This window comes from Hemicordylus capensis, chromosome 1 (genome assembly GCF_027244095.1).
Source record: "Hemicordylus capensis ecotype Gifberg chromosome 1, rHemCap1.1.pri, whole genome shotgun sequence".
NCBI classification, from domain to species: Eukaryota; Metazoa; Chordata; class Lepidosauria; order Squamata; family Cordylidae; genus Hemicordylus; species Hemicordylus capensis.
This window is the reverse complement of record NC_069657.1, coordinates 160416048-160433729: the sequence shown is the minus strand read 5'-3', so window position 1 is coordinate 160433729 and position 17682 is coordinate 160416048. Positions and strand designations below refer to the sequence as shown.

Below are 17682 nucleotides of genomic sequence, written 5' to 3'. Positions count from 1 at the left end.
CGTGAACATCAGTTGTGTACAAAATTGGTGCTACAATTAATTTTATGTACATGTGAAATATTGTGCTTGAACTGTTTCCCCCCAAATGACACTTCTCAGATTCATGTATGAAGAGGATTCTAAACTTTTGTTTCCTCCTCCTTGTAGACTGAGTTCCAGCAAAGTTATAAAACTTTGGGAAATATCAAAATGCATTTCAGACTAAAGCTACAAATGCAATTATGTCAGAACCTCTAAAACCTCATGTTCAATGTTTCCTTAAGCAAATAACTCAGTGTACTTCTATATTCACATCTGTAGTTTCAGGACTATATTCAAGTCTGTAGTGTTCAGTTGCAGGGGAGTAACAGCAGGAGAGAGGACATGCCCTCAACTCCTGCCTGTAGGCTTTCAGTGGCATCTGGTGGGCCACTGTGTGAAACAGGATGCTGGACTAGATGGCCCTTGGGCCTGATCCAGCAGGGCTGTTCTTACGTTCTTATGACTGTCAGGAAGACAAGTTACCAAGATTAATGGACCATGCGACTGACCAAGAAAGACTGCGTCATGTGAAGAACCACACAGTGCAGATGGGGGGGAAGTTAGACTGTAGATGTGTAGTGTAATATGAATCTTTCAATATTTCTACATAATACTTTAATCTTGCTTGAGACACTAGAATTCTGTTTAAAAGATGCAATCAATGAACTGCACTGTGAACTGCAATAGTAAATTCTCTGCAAGAGAATTATTCTATATTTTTAGAAGTGTTAAGGGATGGTTAAGGTGGACAAAGGAAGAGTCATTTGTCAAAACTGAAATGACTACCCCCTTGCCCATGCTAATTAACCACCTTGTATATCTGAACTGTTTTTACCCTACAACTGTTACTGTGGAAAAAGAATGCCTTTGTGCCTTTGCACTATGATTCAGTCCTTAATTAAGCTTTGGCATTTCCTCGCTTTTGAGTACTTCACTTAGCAACCTTGGTGCTCCCTTTCAAAAGATCTAACAAATGGAATGTCTTATGTACCAAAAAGATCTACAGAGCTGTCTTTCCTATGCATTAAAAGACTTGTATTATTTTATTCGAGAAGAACCTTGGACTGTGGAGTTTCACATGAGATTCAGAGTGCATTAAGAATCTAGCCTTTTCAGGTTCTCACAAAATAAGAATACTTATCCACAGCTCTCCTTCTGCATGAACCTTATCATAATCTGATAGTCCATGCAACACCCTTATGAGACAGACCAGTTTTATTGACATAGTCCTGTGCAATTGGTACCATAAATATCCCAGTTCTGTCAACAGTTGGAGCCAAATTTCTTCACAGTGAAATTTCATATATTATGGTCAAGGCATTTCATACATAATGTACACAATTTGCTTCATTTACATTATTTTGTAGTATCTAATCAGGGCATTTAGTCCTTTAAAAAAAGAATGCTAGTGCTCACATGTTATATGGTAAAAGCATCATACTTTATAAATATAGGAAACCACAAATTGACAGAACTTTGGATATTATTGAAGCTGGATGAGCCTTCTTGGCTAGAGCCTGGAATTCTTCTGTAATCAAAATAAATCTATAAAAATTCAATACATAAATGAGCAAATAAAAGTTGTTAAATACTGACAGATCTTTGAACATCTTTGTAATTCCAGAGCTTAATACTGACAGATCTTTGAATATCTCTGTAACTGTGATTTGCTTTGTTTGCAAAACTGAAAACAAACCAGGTCTGGTTGGCTTTCATTTTACACATCATGTATCCAACCTGAAAGATATTCACCAGAACACTACTACTACAGTACTCCTATATACAGATCCACTGGCATGCCTAGCCCTGTACTCAGTACAAGATACAGCAGCTCTGTACTCAGAGAAGTTTACAACTCAATGTCATCTATAAGCCCTCAGCTCAAAATCTTCTCCACTTGTGCAGGTGGGAGCTCTGCCAAGTTCATAAATGCTCCCGCTGATAAAAATGCTTTGAGGATTGAGTGCCTCATCTCTTAAACAGAATCAACAGCATGCTTGAAAGCCTCTTATGGACCTGCCACTAGATGGGGAAAAAGACACACTTGATTTCCCCAACTTCACAAAGAACTCATTTAATGGTTAATTTTAAAAGGGGAGAAGCATCAAGTGGATAGTTTCTATCTAAGTGCTGATTAAGTACTTATATTCTCTAATGCACATGGCTTTACTCAATGATACTGACCTAGCCACCAGCTCCCTTCACAGAACTTTGGGTGTGTGAAGGGGCCAAAAAACCTTCTATCACCCTCCAGTACAGATAGGACTTTCCCCACCAACTATATTCTTTGTGCTATTTACTGGAGATGGAAGGGAAGAATTGCATTTCTTAGATCATTCTATGCACAAGTTGTATGTTCACAAGGTTGAGCACCATGAGAACTACAGGGTCTCATCTAGTTTAGGAGATATCCAAGGAGGCCCTCTTTCAGCGCCAGCACACTTCAACAGGTATATGATGAGGCCTAGATGCCTCCATGTCTACTGTGCCTTTCCCAGGAGGCATTATGCCCTCTGCAGACTTTTGGATGACTCTTTGTAGGGCAGCAGAGGGATATTCTGAATCAAGTAATTCATTGAATAAATCAAATATTATGAGCCAAAGATGTTTGAATCCATACACAAATATACTCTGCCCATGATGAGACAAAGCCCACCAGAGTCTGTTCTTTAACCCAGTAGGCATCACCCATGATTACCCCAAACTCACCAAGATCCATCTCCTGACCAATCAAAACCCATCACTGGCTCTACCCCAGTGACCAGGTAATTTTTAAAGTTATACTGGCAACTATTGAAAGGGTGAAATTAAAGAAAACCAGAAAAATGCTTAGGCTGGAAACCATGTAGGCACAAGCAGTCAAGATATGTTATATTATATAGCCAGCGTGGTGTAGTGGTTAGAGTGCTGGACTAGGACCGGGGAGACCCGGGTTCAAATCCCCATTCAGCCATGATACTAGCTGGGTGACTCTGGGCCAGTCACTTCACTCTCAGCCCAACCTACTTCACAAGGTTGTTGTGAGGAGAAACCTAAGTATGTAGTACACCGCTCTGGGCTCTTTGGAGGAAGAGCGGGATATAAATGTAAATAATAATAATATTGATTTGCTCAACTCTCTCTAAGAATGCTATGACATCTGTTCACATCCCCCTAATACAGTAAGTATACGAAAGTAGTAGATAAAGGAAAAAGAAACAAAAAAGACAGAGGCAAAGTGCACAGCATTAAAAGGGTTAAGAAAAAATGGAATAGAATGTCAAACTAGGCTTAATCAAACTAGGCTATCCAGAATCATTTTCAGTTGGAAGACACATCTCAGGAATATGTAGAAAATAAGTTGTTTCTGAGCATGTGCAGAGTGCATTCCTTGCCATAAACGATCGCAATCCACCTTCACATCAGAAGGAAAGGTTTAAGTAAACCTAACATCTCTTAGAAATTAGCATCGGAGGCTTAGACAGACAGAGATGGTGCAAGACATTTCAGTGCCCAAGGCGGAACATATGAAGCTGCCTTATGCTTAGTTATACCCATTCATCCACCTAGCCCAGTATTGTCTATTCGGACAGAAAGCAGCACTCTGAGGGGCAGAGGCAGCTCCCTTAGTGAAAACAACATGTGCAACAGGAATTGATGTATCATATTGGAAGAGGAAACAGCCAATTCTATTGGTGATAGCTATAGTGTGTGTGTGTGTCTGTGGGGGGTGCTTTTATCATAGACTTTGTATGATTTTATGTTATCTAAACATTTGGTATTCAAGAAGCTTGCACATACTAAAGTGTCCCATTGTATGCTTGAAAGCTGTGAAGTGCAGTTTATGTAATTTGATCTAAGCAAGAAATGCTTTGTGTAAATGTGAATGCACTTTGGGAAAAGCCTGCTGACAAGCAGTTAATAGATCTGGATAGCATCTATGGTTTACCATCTTTTCTTCATAGGATAAAATCTGGCACATGTTTTAGGATTTTCTTACCGAGGAGTTACTCTTCCAAAGTATTTTGAAAGATCAAATGACTTGACTATTTCTGCTATTCTACTACTATTTCTGGGCTCAGAAAGACAGATTGTAACACACATGTTTTTCTGGCTCAAGTGAGGGAATGCAGATGCAGAAGGTACTCCTAGTGGGCTTTTAGAGAGAGGAAAAAGTCATATAATGACGACATATTTAACAAAACTTTTAGCCTACACTAATCTGGGTACTTTTGGCTTGCCCTAATCTGCTATCACCTGGACCAATGTTAGGACAAACTTCCAATTCTTGTGTTTTTATGCAGGGCTCATTTTGTGGAAATGAGAGCATATGATAAGTGGACAAAGAGGCACCTTTTAAAGTGGTGGCTGTCTTATTTTTAGTAGAGAAAGAACAACTGCCCCTATTCAATACAGCATCTTTGCAACTGCTATTGTCTAACTTACCTTACTTCTTAGGTGGTCTGCCCTTTGGGGATAGGGAATCATCTTGTTACCTTTTTCTGTGTACACAGGTTTAATAACTTTTTAGTTGAAAGTACTGTTAAAATATTATTACTATCAAAACACTTGCCACAATCTGTGGTGTGGTGTAACACCAGGAGGCTGAAATAGGCCTTTGCACAAAATGCGGCATCTATAAATGTACAACAAGTTAGAAAACCATAAGCATTGCCCGGGGATTCCAGAAACTCTGAACAATATGCCTGCTCTGAACTTCAGGATAAAGAGGTTCATAACCAGTGTTCCCTCTAAGGTGTGCACGTGCTCACACATTGTTTGATGTCTGCTCAGTTAATTTTAGGTCCCATTCAGGTTGAATCAGGAAGGCCCCATTCTGAATGCATGTGTGCGCACACTGCCTTGATACTACTGCTCAGAACAAAACTGATTCCGCACACAGATGAAAAAAAATTAGAGAGAACATTGTTTATAACATACCTGTTCGTTATGATACTGTGCTATATCAAGCTTCATTGACCTGATTAAGTGTTAAGAATTCTATGCAGGTGACTTGTGGTAGTGTGGTACAACAGGTTCACCTGTGCTATGCTATAAGCCTCTTTCTTTCCAAGGCATCCAAAGTTGTACTGATGGTCAAAGGGCAGCAATGTACCACAGAAGTGCACATATATGCCTTGCTACCTCATTTTCTGCATCTCACAGCTCTATACACAGGTGCATTGCTTAGCCAGAGTATCAAGATGGCATCTCAGACATTTTATTATCTTGGCCTTCTCAGCCTACGTCTCTGATCCCACTTTCCTCCCCAAACCACCACTTGGTAGAAAAGGGAGTTTGAGCTCTCCCTTTGCCAAACATATTACAGGTGGAGTGGAAATGGTTTCTTCTCTAAATACGCTCTAGGAACACAAGATCTGTAAGGCTTTAATGCAATGAAATTGGAGAGTAGTTGCATTGGTAACAAAAGCCAGTTACTAAGTTAGTGTTTCAAACCACACAAAAACAACCCAGTTGAGTAAAGGAGATAAGATGCATGCCTCAGTGTACATCAAGTAATCTTGTCTTTTGATCTTTGTTGCTTAACTTGAGCCAATATTTTTTGTAACTTTTAAGCTATCCCAAAGTTAATAAAAATAAGAGTAAGCCCCTTGTCCTTATGACTTAGCCACCTAATGGCACAGCGGGGAAGTGACTTGATTATCAAGCCAGAGGTTGCTGGTTTGAATCTCCACTGGTACATTTCCCAGACTATGTTTCCCAGACTATGGGAAACACCTATATCAGGCAGCAGTGATATAGGAAGATGCTGAAAAGCATCATCTCATACTACGAGGAAGGAGGCAATGGTAAACCCCTCCTGTATTCTACCAAAGACAACCACAGGGCTCTGTGGTCACCAGGAGTTGAAATCGAGTCGACACACTTTACCTTTACCTTACTACTTTCTTTCAATGCAGTACAATAAGGAGTAATCACATCTCTGACTGTTTGTAAGGTGACTCCATTAGTAAATACAAAAAGTGTCTGGAGAAGATCTTTTAATCATGGAGATAACAGTTTATGATAGCTGTCTTCTGTTAATTATCTTGAATATTCACCTTCACTTAAATGCTGCCTGCAGGGGATTCCTAACAGAAAGGTACATCTGTATCTTGGCATGTGAAATCTGCCTGGTTAGTAAATCACTAGCTATTATCTTCTCCATCAGCAAAAGGGTTCTTTTTTTTTAAAAAAAAGACACTGTAGCCTTTGCTTACTGTGTGGCGGCTCGACATGCTAGACACTAATCACAGTGCTTCCAGGTACACTCTGGGTGGTCATGGGCAAGTCACGCTGAGCCAAGCCTCCATTCCTCATCTGTAAAACAGGATCAGCATCAATTCACACCCACAGATTTGTCAGGAGGATGAAGGGGAATATCCAGAGAGTCCTGTGCATGTTGAAAAATACTGCTGAGGAAAGAGGCACTTTTAAAAAGTGGTGATTCTCTTTATTTAGCAGGGGTAAAACAACTGGCCCTCTCCAGCCCTAGCACAGCATCCCTCCAGTGGCTGTAGCTGGTGTCTATCTTATGTTTCTTTTTTAGATTGTGAGCCCTTTGGGGACAGGGAGCCATTTTATTTATTGCTATATACTGTAAAACCGCTTTGGAAACTTGGGTTGAAAAGTGGCATATAAATATTTGTCATTGTCATATTCACAAGAACAAAAAGAACACAGTAAATATTTTATCTCAAGCAAGCATGATAAAGAGGCATAGGGAGGTTGAAATGATGATTTAGACCATCCAAGAATTGTAAGGCAGAGGGGAACCTGAAATTTTAAAGGAGTAACCTTATACATTCAGGAGAGTTAAGTGGTAATACTTTATCTGGATATAACACCACAAGTTGCAGGTGAGGGACTGCATATTTGAATGCTCACCCCATAGAGCGACTACCCAGGCATAGAAAACTAGCACATCTGGGAGAAGGGTTCGGCCTAGAGTTCTCTTTGACATATTATTTAGTGCTGGGTGGGTGGTCATCACACCCTCAGTCTGAAATGGAAATAATTAGGAGGATCCAGATGTATTAGCTCAGCCCTCCAGCTGTTTGGGAAAGTGCCCTAGCGCCAGATCTTGTGCACGGCCACAAGTCTGGGCCACAACAGCTGTGCTCCCACATAAGCCTACCACAACACCTATTTCCCACACAACTAGGAATGGTACAAAAATGCAGGAACTTGAATGCAGAAAACAATCCTCAGATTCTGCTAAAGAAAATCTCCCAAGACAAAGAGATTGAGAAAAAGAATTTGAGACTCCCCAAGCAAAGCAAGGATTGTTCAAGCAAGCAATATTCACTCATCTCAGAAGTGTGAGTAGCTGAAAAGGAGGAAGGTTTAATGAGCCTGTGACAGTCAAGGGAGGGTCCAGGTAGCAACAATCCCTTATAACAAAAACACAAAATAGAGTTGCCATCTCTACACCGAGTGAGATATTAAATATAAGTGAGGAAGGGATTGGATACTAGGTTTGACCCAATAAAGAAATACAGTTTAGAATGAGAGGAACAGAAAGGAAACCCTCTCTCTCCTAGCAAGGCTCAAAATTTGAGATAGTCTTCTCTGGGAACGCTACCAATGCCTACAACAGATTAGGCCTTTGAAAGCAGATTGCTGTGTGCACGAAGGGACTCCTCCTACAACAATAGTACTTATTTTCATGCCAGGAGTTGCTTGCTTGAAAGTGCCCATCATATGAAAGTGCCCCACAAAATGTACACCTCAGAAAGAAGGAGTTTACAGGAAAGACAGTAAATACAATTTCTCAGCATTTCCACAACACAAGGAGCAGCCAAGAAATCAACTGGAAACAGGTGCCTAGGAAAGATAACCTGGGACAGAAAACAAAATATCATCCTTTTGAAGAAAGAAACCATTAGGGGCCTCATAGTTCACCATAATGATTTTGACAATCTTTTAGGTAACTTCATATGTACAGTCCCACTGATTTCTGTTGAAATGTATGCTTCAAGTTCTCACTGTATTTCTCCTTCAGTCCTGATTTGTAGTCACATGCATACTTCCTCAAGCCTAATAACTTTCAAGGAATACATCTATCTTGAGATATTCAGATCCTTTTTTGCAAGTTTCAAAACATGTTAGAAAATTGTTTTTCGATCATTGATCAGATGTGATCATCTGCATATGAAGTGGGTGGGGGGAGCAAACTCACATGGTGCATAGAACATCACTAATACCGAAGGATGCTCCTTGATAAACTTGTCGAAGTCCTCATCTGTTAGGTGATAGACAGCATTATCCTCTTCTGACCAGGGAGTCTCTGGAGTCTGTGGTTTAGGTGGCTCAGGACTAAAAGAAAGAAAGAAAGAAAGAAAGGCAACATTGGGAAGAGGCTCCTGAGTGATAAACAGCAGCTGCCTTGGTTAAATAAACCTCAAGGAATGTATCTGATTAAGCATATGAAAAATGGATGAAAAAGGGTGTAACTCCCTATCCGAGGGTGATGCAAACGCTGCAATGCAAACAAACAAGGGTGGTGGAAGCACTGGACACTGAAATTTGTACACACAGCAGGAGTTAGGGTACAGCCAGAAAGTGGGGTCAGTGGAATACCTGACACACATAAATGCTCTATACTTAGTAGAATTGCCTCAGATTCTTACACATTCATCTCACAATACCTAGCACAGCCAAAACTGAATGTATAGACAATCTTTGGAAAACAGCAACCTGCTAAGAAAAAATAGAACACACACCACACAAACATACAGGATTGCAAGGAGCAAAAAGCTGACCAAGAGCATCCAGACAATAAGTGAATCAAGCCTTATCAAGCAAAACAATCAAAATACCGTGGCCCAACAGTATGAAACACTTCTTTCTGCAACATATTTTCATTTGCCGCTAAAGCTAACCAATGGCTCAGAAACCAATGTTTCACAGCAAAGTCAAATTCTCTTCCCATGATAGAAATGTAAGAGGCTCAACACTGCTCTTTGGACCCAAGCCTTCTTAAGTGAGAGCCCAAACTGTATTGTTAAATGTATTGTTAGGCTTCCCCAGATGCCACACTTCTCCAAGAGGTGAGATGGTCCAGTAGTTTGCAATGCACTTGGATTCTGGTTTTCCTTGAAAGGAGTCACTGCAGACTTATGTTCTCTTCATCACATTTGTTTCATTTACACACATTGATAGGTTGAGCCTTGAGTGTATATTGTGAACGGCTGATTCCATCAGTTTCCCATAGAGTGGCCTTTGCATACTAAGTTGCTATAGTTGGTGCCATTTCATCCTAAAATCTCTAGTCTGCCTCACAGCAGCTTGCCTGCTCTTTCCATGCTGCTTTCACACACACACACATATCCCTTGCAGAGAAGGGGGAAGGATGGATGGGCACCTTCTTCCCCTTTCAGGCGGATCTACAACATGCTTTGTGCCAGACCCATCAAGGCCTTGCTCATCCGGAATAGTCATCACCAGTTCCTCAAGAAACATCACCAGTTCCTCTTCAACCTTCAACCAGTGATTAACTCACAAAAGAATGGCCAATAAACTAACAAACTGCCATTCCCTAACAGTATTTTGAATTTTAGTCTGGTTTTTAAAGAACGTGAAATGCTGCCCTACCCTTTCGTTTGAAGAATACTATTCTTTATTCTTTCATACTGATGATTAATGAAAATGTCAAAAAAGCAGAGCCATATGTGACTTTAGGCAACACCACCAGATACATTTTTTTAGATTATGGGAAATTAAGGAACAACCAACAGAATGCACTTTTAAACTCAATTGTGCATACATCTACAGGCAGATAAAATCTCTCATATATGAGCTGAACTAGACTAGTTACTGCCGAGTCTATTGTGGAGGTGTCCAGCAGCTCCTCGTGTGGTTAAATTGGATCAATTTCCGTTTGTGACTCCCGAAGATGTGGACAAGATACTTGGGATGCTTCGCCTTACCACCTGTCCTCTTGAACCTTGCCCAACATGCCTTATATTATCTAGGAGAGGGTCTTGGTAAGATCACCAATGCTTCTCTGAGGGAGGGCAGGATTCCTCCTTGTCTCAAGGAGACAATTATTGGACCCCTTTTGAAGAAACCTGCACTGGTTTCAGAACACTCAGAATTAGGCAATTATAGGCCTGTCTCCAGCCTTCCATGGTTGGGCAAGGTGATTGAGACGGTAGTGGTGTCTGAGCCCCAGGCAGTCTTGAAGGAAACAGATTATCTGGACCCATTTCAAACTGGCTTTTGGGCAAGATATGGGGTTGAGACGGCCTTGGTCAGCCTGTTGGATGATCTACAATTAGTAATCGACAGGGTGAGTGGGACTCTGTTGATCTTTTTGGATCTCTGGGTGGCTTTTGATACCATTGACCATGGTATCATTCTGGGGTGCCTGAAGGGGTTGGGATTGGAAGGCGTTGCTTTGCACTCCTACTCCTGGGGAGGTCCAGTTGCAGTTGCCACCGACTCTGTTAGTAGCAACTCGAAACTGGGCCTTTTCTAGATTTGCCCTGCGACTCTGAAATGAATTTGTGTTTCCTCTTCTCTGAATGTTTTTAAGAAGGACCTGAAAACATTCCTGTTTAGCCAGGCTTTTACGTTTATAGTTGTAAACCTTCGGGTTTAGAGTTTTTATTTGTATTTTAGATCGTTTTAATATTTTAGATCGTATTAATATTTTAATGGTTGTTTTTAGATTGTGAACTGCCCAGGGACTGTTTTGTATGGGCCGGTATAAAAATGTATTAATTAATTAATTAAATGCAGAACATATTCTTAAAGGCACGTTGTGTCTTTAAGCTAACTCAAAGGCCTAGCTATAGTAAAGCGCTATTATACACAGTACTCTTCCCTTTTACCAACTTTACTATTTGGTCAAGTCAAGAAAAACGAACCTGCATTCTTCCTTAAAATAAATCCATTTAACATGAAGGGACCTCCTCAATGTGTATAGGTTTGCACTGTGATTTGATCAGGCATAACTGGCCCCGAATAACTTCATGCTTGCTACTGACAGTTAGGATTCGAACAGATATTTCCCCCAAATACAGAAAGGCTATGTAATTGCAGGAGGAGTCACATAATCATGTTTAGTGGCTTTTCCACCTCTTGGGTATATTAAAATCTAATAAAAATGATATGATTGAATGTTGTTATTTGTACACCACCTTCCACAGAAAAATTCGCCAATTGGCTTACAAAGAAAAAAAGAATAATAGGAAGGGCCAGTTCCCTGTTCCCAAAGGGCTCACATTCTTAAAGAAAAGAAGCCACACAGGAGACACCAGCAACAGCTACTAGAGGAATGCTGTGCTGAGGCAGAATAGGGACCATTGCTCCCCTGCTAAATATAAGAGAACCACCATTAATAAGAGAGATAGTGTATTAAGATTGTTTTGTGGAGAGCTTTTCTGAAGTGATTTAAAAACTCAATGCATTTCAGTCGCCTTGTCCTAATCATGATGGGCAGGACTAGCATTATATCAATATTACAAATGGAGAAGCAGTGGAAGTATATAACTTATGCTCTAAAACATGATGCTGCATTGGTTTCTTGATAGAAATGTGAGCCTGAACTTTAGTTTCAGACCTGGATTCAGGAACACTGCAATCTAAAATTTGTTTTTAAAAAGTCATTTTAAAAGCCTAACACAAGTTAGATCTGACTACCTCAATTGGTAGTTTGCATTCCACAATATAATACTCGTAATACTAAGAATACTACTAATCACACTTGGCTTTTACATTGTGCTTTTGAGTACTCAAAGTGCTTTATACAATAATTTTATAACAGTCCTGTAAGGTAGGTCAGCATTATTACCCTCCTTACACAGATGAGGCTAATACCAAGAGAGACTGTATAAAAAGCGACCCAGTGAGTTTACAGCTCTGGTGAAATCTGAAATAAGTTCCTCATGGATTGCACTCTTGGCCATTACACTACCATTCTTAGTATAAGAAAACATAATTAACAGTATGCTCTGGAAAAGTGTGTGCACGCGTGTGCATGTAAAGCTGCTTGGGCCTCACTCACATTAAATTCTCAAAATAAACCACAAAAGATAGAGATATGCCATTTGGCAGGTAGGTTCCAGACCTGCCTGCACTACCAGAAAAGTCACACCCACACCCCCGCCAGATTAATTTAATGAAATTAAATTAATTTCCCAGAAAATGTGGGGAAACTCTCCCATTGGAAAAGCATGGGAAATGATGCCTTGCAACCAACTTTGGCTGTTTTATCAGGTAATTTTACTGACATCAAGTCCAGACTTCCACAGAATAATGAAGAAATAAGCAAGCTATATTGTTTCAGTTCAATGGATTTCTATCCTTGTCGGGTTTTCTCACTTAAGAAATTGAAACACAACCAATTTTGCACTAGATTTCTTTGTTCACCTATATCAATCACCTAGAATGTGTCTTTTTAGGGGTTCTTGGCAGTAACTCAAAACAAAGCCACTCTTCTGGTCATCTACCACCAATGAGTGAAGTGAGAGATGGTCATTTCGTGGTAAAGGAGGGATGTTTGCAAACTGCAAACCCAGTGTGTGCACGCATGCGTGCAGCTGCTTGGGCCTCACTGACTGACTGGAAACTTCTAGACCAAACTACATAGAAACATAGGTTCCAGACCTTACCCAGACCACTCAAAAAATTCAAACCCCTAGAAAAAGCCACTTATTCCTGGGGGCAGGATGCTTCTGTTCGAAAACATGGGGAATGAGACCGTTAGAAACCATGGGGAATGAGCTAGGAAATGACTAGAGTCAAAGTAACATAAGATGCTTGTGAACTCCAAGTCCTCACTCACTCACTGACATGGAATTCTTGGACCAAACCATGAAAGATTCCAGACCTTGTCCGGACTACCAACAACAACAACAACAACAAAACCACCCCTAGAAAAATGCATTAATGCTTTGGAAAATGCAGGAATACTCTCCTAGCATGAGGTTGTGAGACCTCTCCTAGCATGAGGTCGCTAGCATGAGGTCACGAGACCTCATAGAGCTAGAAAAAGACTAGATTCACAGCAAAAAATAGAGAGAGAATGAACATGCAAGTTAAGATAGCAGGATTTATGAATGTGAAGGAGGAAACAAAGACCTTTCTCCCTATTTTCACATCATGGGAATTAGGGGATGTGGTAGTCTTAAATAATGGCAGTTCTTAACAACATGAAGAAACAATGACATCTTCAGACAATGTATTTAAGGTATAACAAGTTGTTCCCGTAGGAGCTGGAAGCCTATTCTGTGAAAAGCAGACGCAGATTGAGGAGGTGAGCAAGCTTTTCTAAACACAATGACATCTAGCCTTTTTCACCTTCAAATTAACAGGAGGAGGGGAGATTTTGAGGGGCTGGTTTCTTTTTAACAGATAAGTCCTACTCTCTCTCTCTCTCTCTCTCTCTCTCTCTCTCTCTCTCTCTCTCTCTCTCTGTTATTTGCCAGGGCTAGCCAACTCCAGTGTTTTTGTTTGCCCCTGCCTGGACGAAGTGGAGTCAGCTAGGGCTGTGCTAGGCCCCACATTCCTTTGAGACACATTCTGTGTCATTTGGAAGTCTACTTGTAAACTGCCCAGAGACGTAAGTTTTGGGTGGTATAAAAATATGTAAAACAAATAAATAAATACATGAATAAATACATACATAAGAGGCGAAGGCCTGAGAGCACAGCAAACAGGGATAGCAAACAGGACATTGGAGTTTTGCAGACGTTTAGTGGGAAGTGTGTGGGGGAGCCTGGAACAAGCCCTGGTGATCACAAGGAGCCCGGTGGAGAAGAGAACGTAAGTACAAATCCCTCCCTCATATTCTTGAGAAAGGCTATTTGGACAATAAATAGCTGACCATTACAGCTGAGACCTATTCTTCTAATGAACTATCTCTAAATACTGTAAACAGCCAACAAAACCAGTATGAAGATAGAAAGTCAGCAGGGGAAGGGGCACTTCCCAGTGTATGTATGACTATTTGCCCCATGGGCAGAAGTCATGGGTGTGTGCTCAGTGCAAGGAGCTCCTGGCTCTCAGGGAACAAATTCGTTCCCTTGAGACCAAGGTGGTAGATCTGAAGAAGTTCAGAGAGACAGAGAGGCATGAGGATGAGACCTTCAGGGATGTGGTAGAGACATCACACTTCAGGGCTGATAGCTCCTCTGCTGTCAAGGAGAATGAAGGTCTCGAGAAAGGAGGACATTGGTCTGAGGAAGAGGGAAATGCTCCTTTAGAAGGGACCCCTTCCATGGATGATGAGCCCATATCCTCTCGCACAGGGCATACTCCTCCGGGGGGTGGGGGCCTCCTTGTAGCGGATGATTTGATCATTAGAAGTATAGAGAGATGGATTTGTGACCCACGTGTTGACCGCACAGTGACTTGCCTGCCTGGTGCGAAGGTTGTGGACATCCCGCAGCATCTAGATAGGCTGTTAGGCAGTGCTGGGGAGGAGACAGCTGTCGTGGTGCACGTCGGCACCAACGATGTGGGGAAATGTAGTTGGGAGGTCCTGGAAGCCAAGTTTAGGCTGATAGGCAGCGTACTGAAGTCCAGGACCCCCAAGGTAGCATTCTCAGAAATGCTACCTGTTTCACACACAGGTATAGTGAGACAGGCAGAGCTGAGGGGTTTCAATGTGTGCATTGGTGCCGGGGGGAGGGGTTTAGATTTGTTAGGCACTGACATACATTTTGGGGCAAGCAAGTCCTGTACAAAAAGGACGGGCTGCACTTGAACCAAGATGGAACCAGACTGCTGGCGCTTAAAATTAAAAAAAGGTTGCAGAGCAGCTTTTAAAATGATGCCTGGAGAATAGCCAACAAGAGCTGGACAGTGTCCAGTTCAGCAAATGCTATCCTTTAAAGTGCAAGAGTGCAAATGATTTAGATAAAACAGAAGGGAACAGAGCAGAACCACATAAAGAGCAGACAGAAGGCTGTGTCAGCTGGTCAAAGAGTCAAAAGAAAGATAGCAGACACCAGGGAAGAGATTCAGAGTATAGGTGCTTATATACCAGTGCCAGAAGCCTCCGAGCCAATGCCAGAAGCCTCCGAGCCAAGCTGGGTGAGCTGGAGTGCTTGGTTGCTAACACAGAAATAGACTTAGTGGGCATAACAGAAACATGGTGGAACAGTGAGAACCAGTGGGACACTGTTATCCCTGGATATAAACACTATAGAAAGGACAGGGAGGGGCGCCTTGGAAGCCATTTACAGCCCAGCCGGCAAAGGGGAAGGGGACGGCAGGGAGTTCTCCTGCCGACCTCTTGCAATGGGAAGAAATTTAGCAAGAAGGGGGCGGCAGGGGTCTTCTTGGGGGCTGCAGGGGGCTTGAAGGGGGCGGCCGCCAGCCGAGCGGGGCTTTGTAGGGGGCGGCAGGGACTGGGAGCTATCCTGCCGCCTGATTCTGTATACAAAAGGAGGAGCCGCGCCGCGCCGAGTGGGGACTGAAGCGGGCGGCAGGGAGATATCCTGCCGCCCGATTGCTCAAAAAAATGTGGTGCCTTTGTTGGGAGGGGTAAGTAAAGCCCCCCCCCCAGTCCTTATTGGAACCCTCCACCCCAGTGCCGGAGCACAGCTCTGCGGTTCCGTACACACCCCTATAGAAAACCTAGGTGGACTGGAGTCCTCCACAGAAACCCTGTGGGTGACTATACAAGGCCGGAAAGGGAACGTGCTACTGGGGACGTGCTATCGCCCTCCGGATCAAAATGCTGACAGTGACTGGGAGTTGCAGGAGGAAATCATAGAGGCGTCAAGGAGAGGCAGGGCTGTAATATTGGGTGACTTCAATTATACACACAGACTGGGTAAATTCACAGTCAGTTAATGACAGAGAGGTCCAATTTCTAGATGCACTGAATGATTGTGCCCTAGAACAGTAGGTCGTAGAACCAACCAGAGAGAAGGCGACCTTAGACTTAATCCTGAGTGGCACCCAAGACCTGGAGCGTGATGTCAGTGGCATGGACCCTTTAGGGAACAGTGACCACAGTGCCATCAAATTCTGCATACATGCGGGGAGAGAATCACCAAGGAAGTCTAACACAGACACTTTGAATTTCAGAAGAGGAAATTTCTCCAAAATGAGGAGTATGGTGAAAAGAGAGCTGAAAGGGAAAATCAGGAGATTCAATTCGCTCCAAAATGCATGGAGTTTACTCAAAACCACAATACTAGAAGCCCAGTTAGATTGTATACTCCAAAGGAGGAAAAGTACCACTAAGTTCAGGAGGATGCCAGCAGTGCTAACAGACACTGTCAAAGAAGACATAAAAGGGAAGAAGACTTCCTTCCTAAACTGGTCCAAACGAAGAGAACAGAAAGGAACACAAACTCTAGCAAAATAAATGTAAGGTGACAATAAGGGAGGCAAAAAGAGAGTTGAGAAACATTAAGCTAAAAGTATCAAGGGGAATAACAAAAACTTATTTAAATACATCAGAAGCAGGAAACCTGCCAGGGAGGCAGTTGGATAATGAGGGAGTGAAAGGGATCATTAAGGAGGATGTGGCGGTTGCAGAGAAGCTAAATGAGTTCTTTGCGTCTGTCTTCACAGCAGAAGATACTGAGCATATACCTGTTCCTGAACCAAGCTTTTCTGGAATGGAAGCTAAAGAACTGAGTCAGATAGAAGTGATGAGAGATGATGTTCTAAACTGTCTGGAAAAACTGAAAACTAACAAATTGCCAGGGCGGGATGGCATTCATCCAAGAGTCCTCAAAGAACTCAAATGTGAAATTGCTGACCTCTTTGCTAAAATATACAACTTATCCCTGCAGTCAGGCTCTGTAGTGGAGGACTGGAAAGTAGCAAATGTAACACCGGTTTTCAAAAAGGGATCCAGGGGTGATCCGGAAAATTACAGGCCAGTTAGCTTAATGTCCATTCCAGGCAAATTGATGGAAAGCATCCTCAAGCATAAAATTGTAAAGCACCTAGAAGAACAGGCCCTGCTGTTAGTGAGCCAGCATGGCTTCTGCAAAGGTAAATCTTGCCTCACCAACCTTTTGGACTTCTTTGAGAGTGTCAACAAGTGTGTGGATCAAGGTGATCCAGTTGACATAGTCTACCTGGACTTCCAAAAAGCTTTCGACAACGTTCCTCATAAAAGACTCCTGAGGAAACTTAGCAGTCATAGGATAAGGGGACAAGTACATGTGTGGATTGCTAACTGGTTGAAAGACAGGAAACAGAAGGTAGGTATAAATGAAGAGTTTTCGCAATGGAGGGAAATAAGAAATGGGGTCCCCCAGGGATCTGTACTAGGACCAGTGCTTTTTAATTTATTCATAAGTGATCTAGAAGTAGGGGTAAGCAGCGAGGTGGCCAAATTTGCAGATGATACCAAACTCTTTCGGGTAGTTAAATCCAAAATGGATTGTGAGGAGCTCCAAAAGGATCTCTCCAAACTCGGTGAGTGGGTGACAAAGTGGCAAATGCAGTTCAATGTTGGCAAGTGTCAAGTGATGCACATTGGAACGAAGACCCGCAACTTCAAGTATATGCTGATGTGATCTGAGCTGTCGGTGACTGACCAAGAGAGGGATCTTGGGATCGTGGTGGACAGCTCATTGAAAGTGTCCACTCAATGTGCAGCAGCTGTGAAAAAGACCAGTTCCATGCTAGGGATCATTAGGAATGGGGTTGAAAATAAAACTGCTAATATTATCATGCCCTTATACAAAACTATGGTGCAGC

At 42.1% G+C, this 17682-nt stretch overlaps 1 protein-coding gene across 5 annotated transcripts in view; it reads right to left on the bottom strand.

Annotated features, from left to right (window-relative positions):
- The window catches only part of PDIA5 (protein disulfide isomerase family A member 5), a 249934-nt gene that overhangs the window by 81759 nt on the left and 150493 nt on the right, over positions 1 to 17682 (bottom strand). For all 5 annotated transcript variants that reach the window (XR_008313477.1, XM_053284904.1, XM_053284906.1 and 2 more), the window contains one exon: positions 8183 to 8319. Coding sequence is in view for 4 of the 5 variants with exons in the window: in XM_053284904.1 (XP_053140879.1) it covers positions 8183 to 8319 (137 nt within the window). In the remaining variant the exon portion in view is untranslated. The remainder of the gene's footprint in view (positions 1 to 8182; positions 8320 to 17682) is intronic.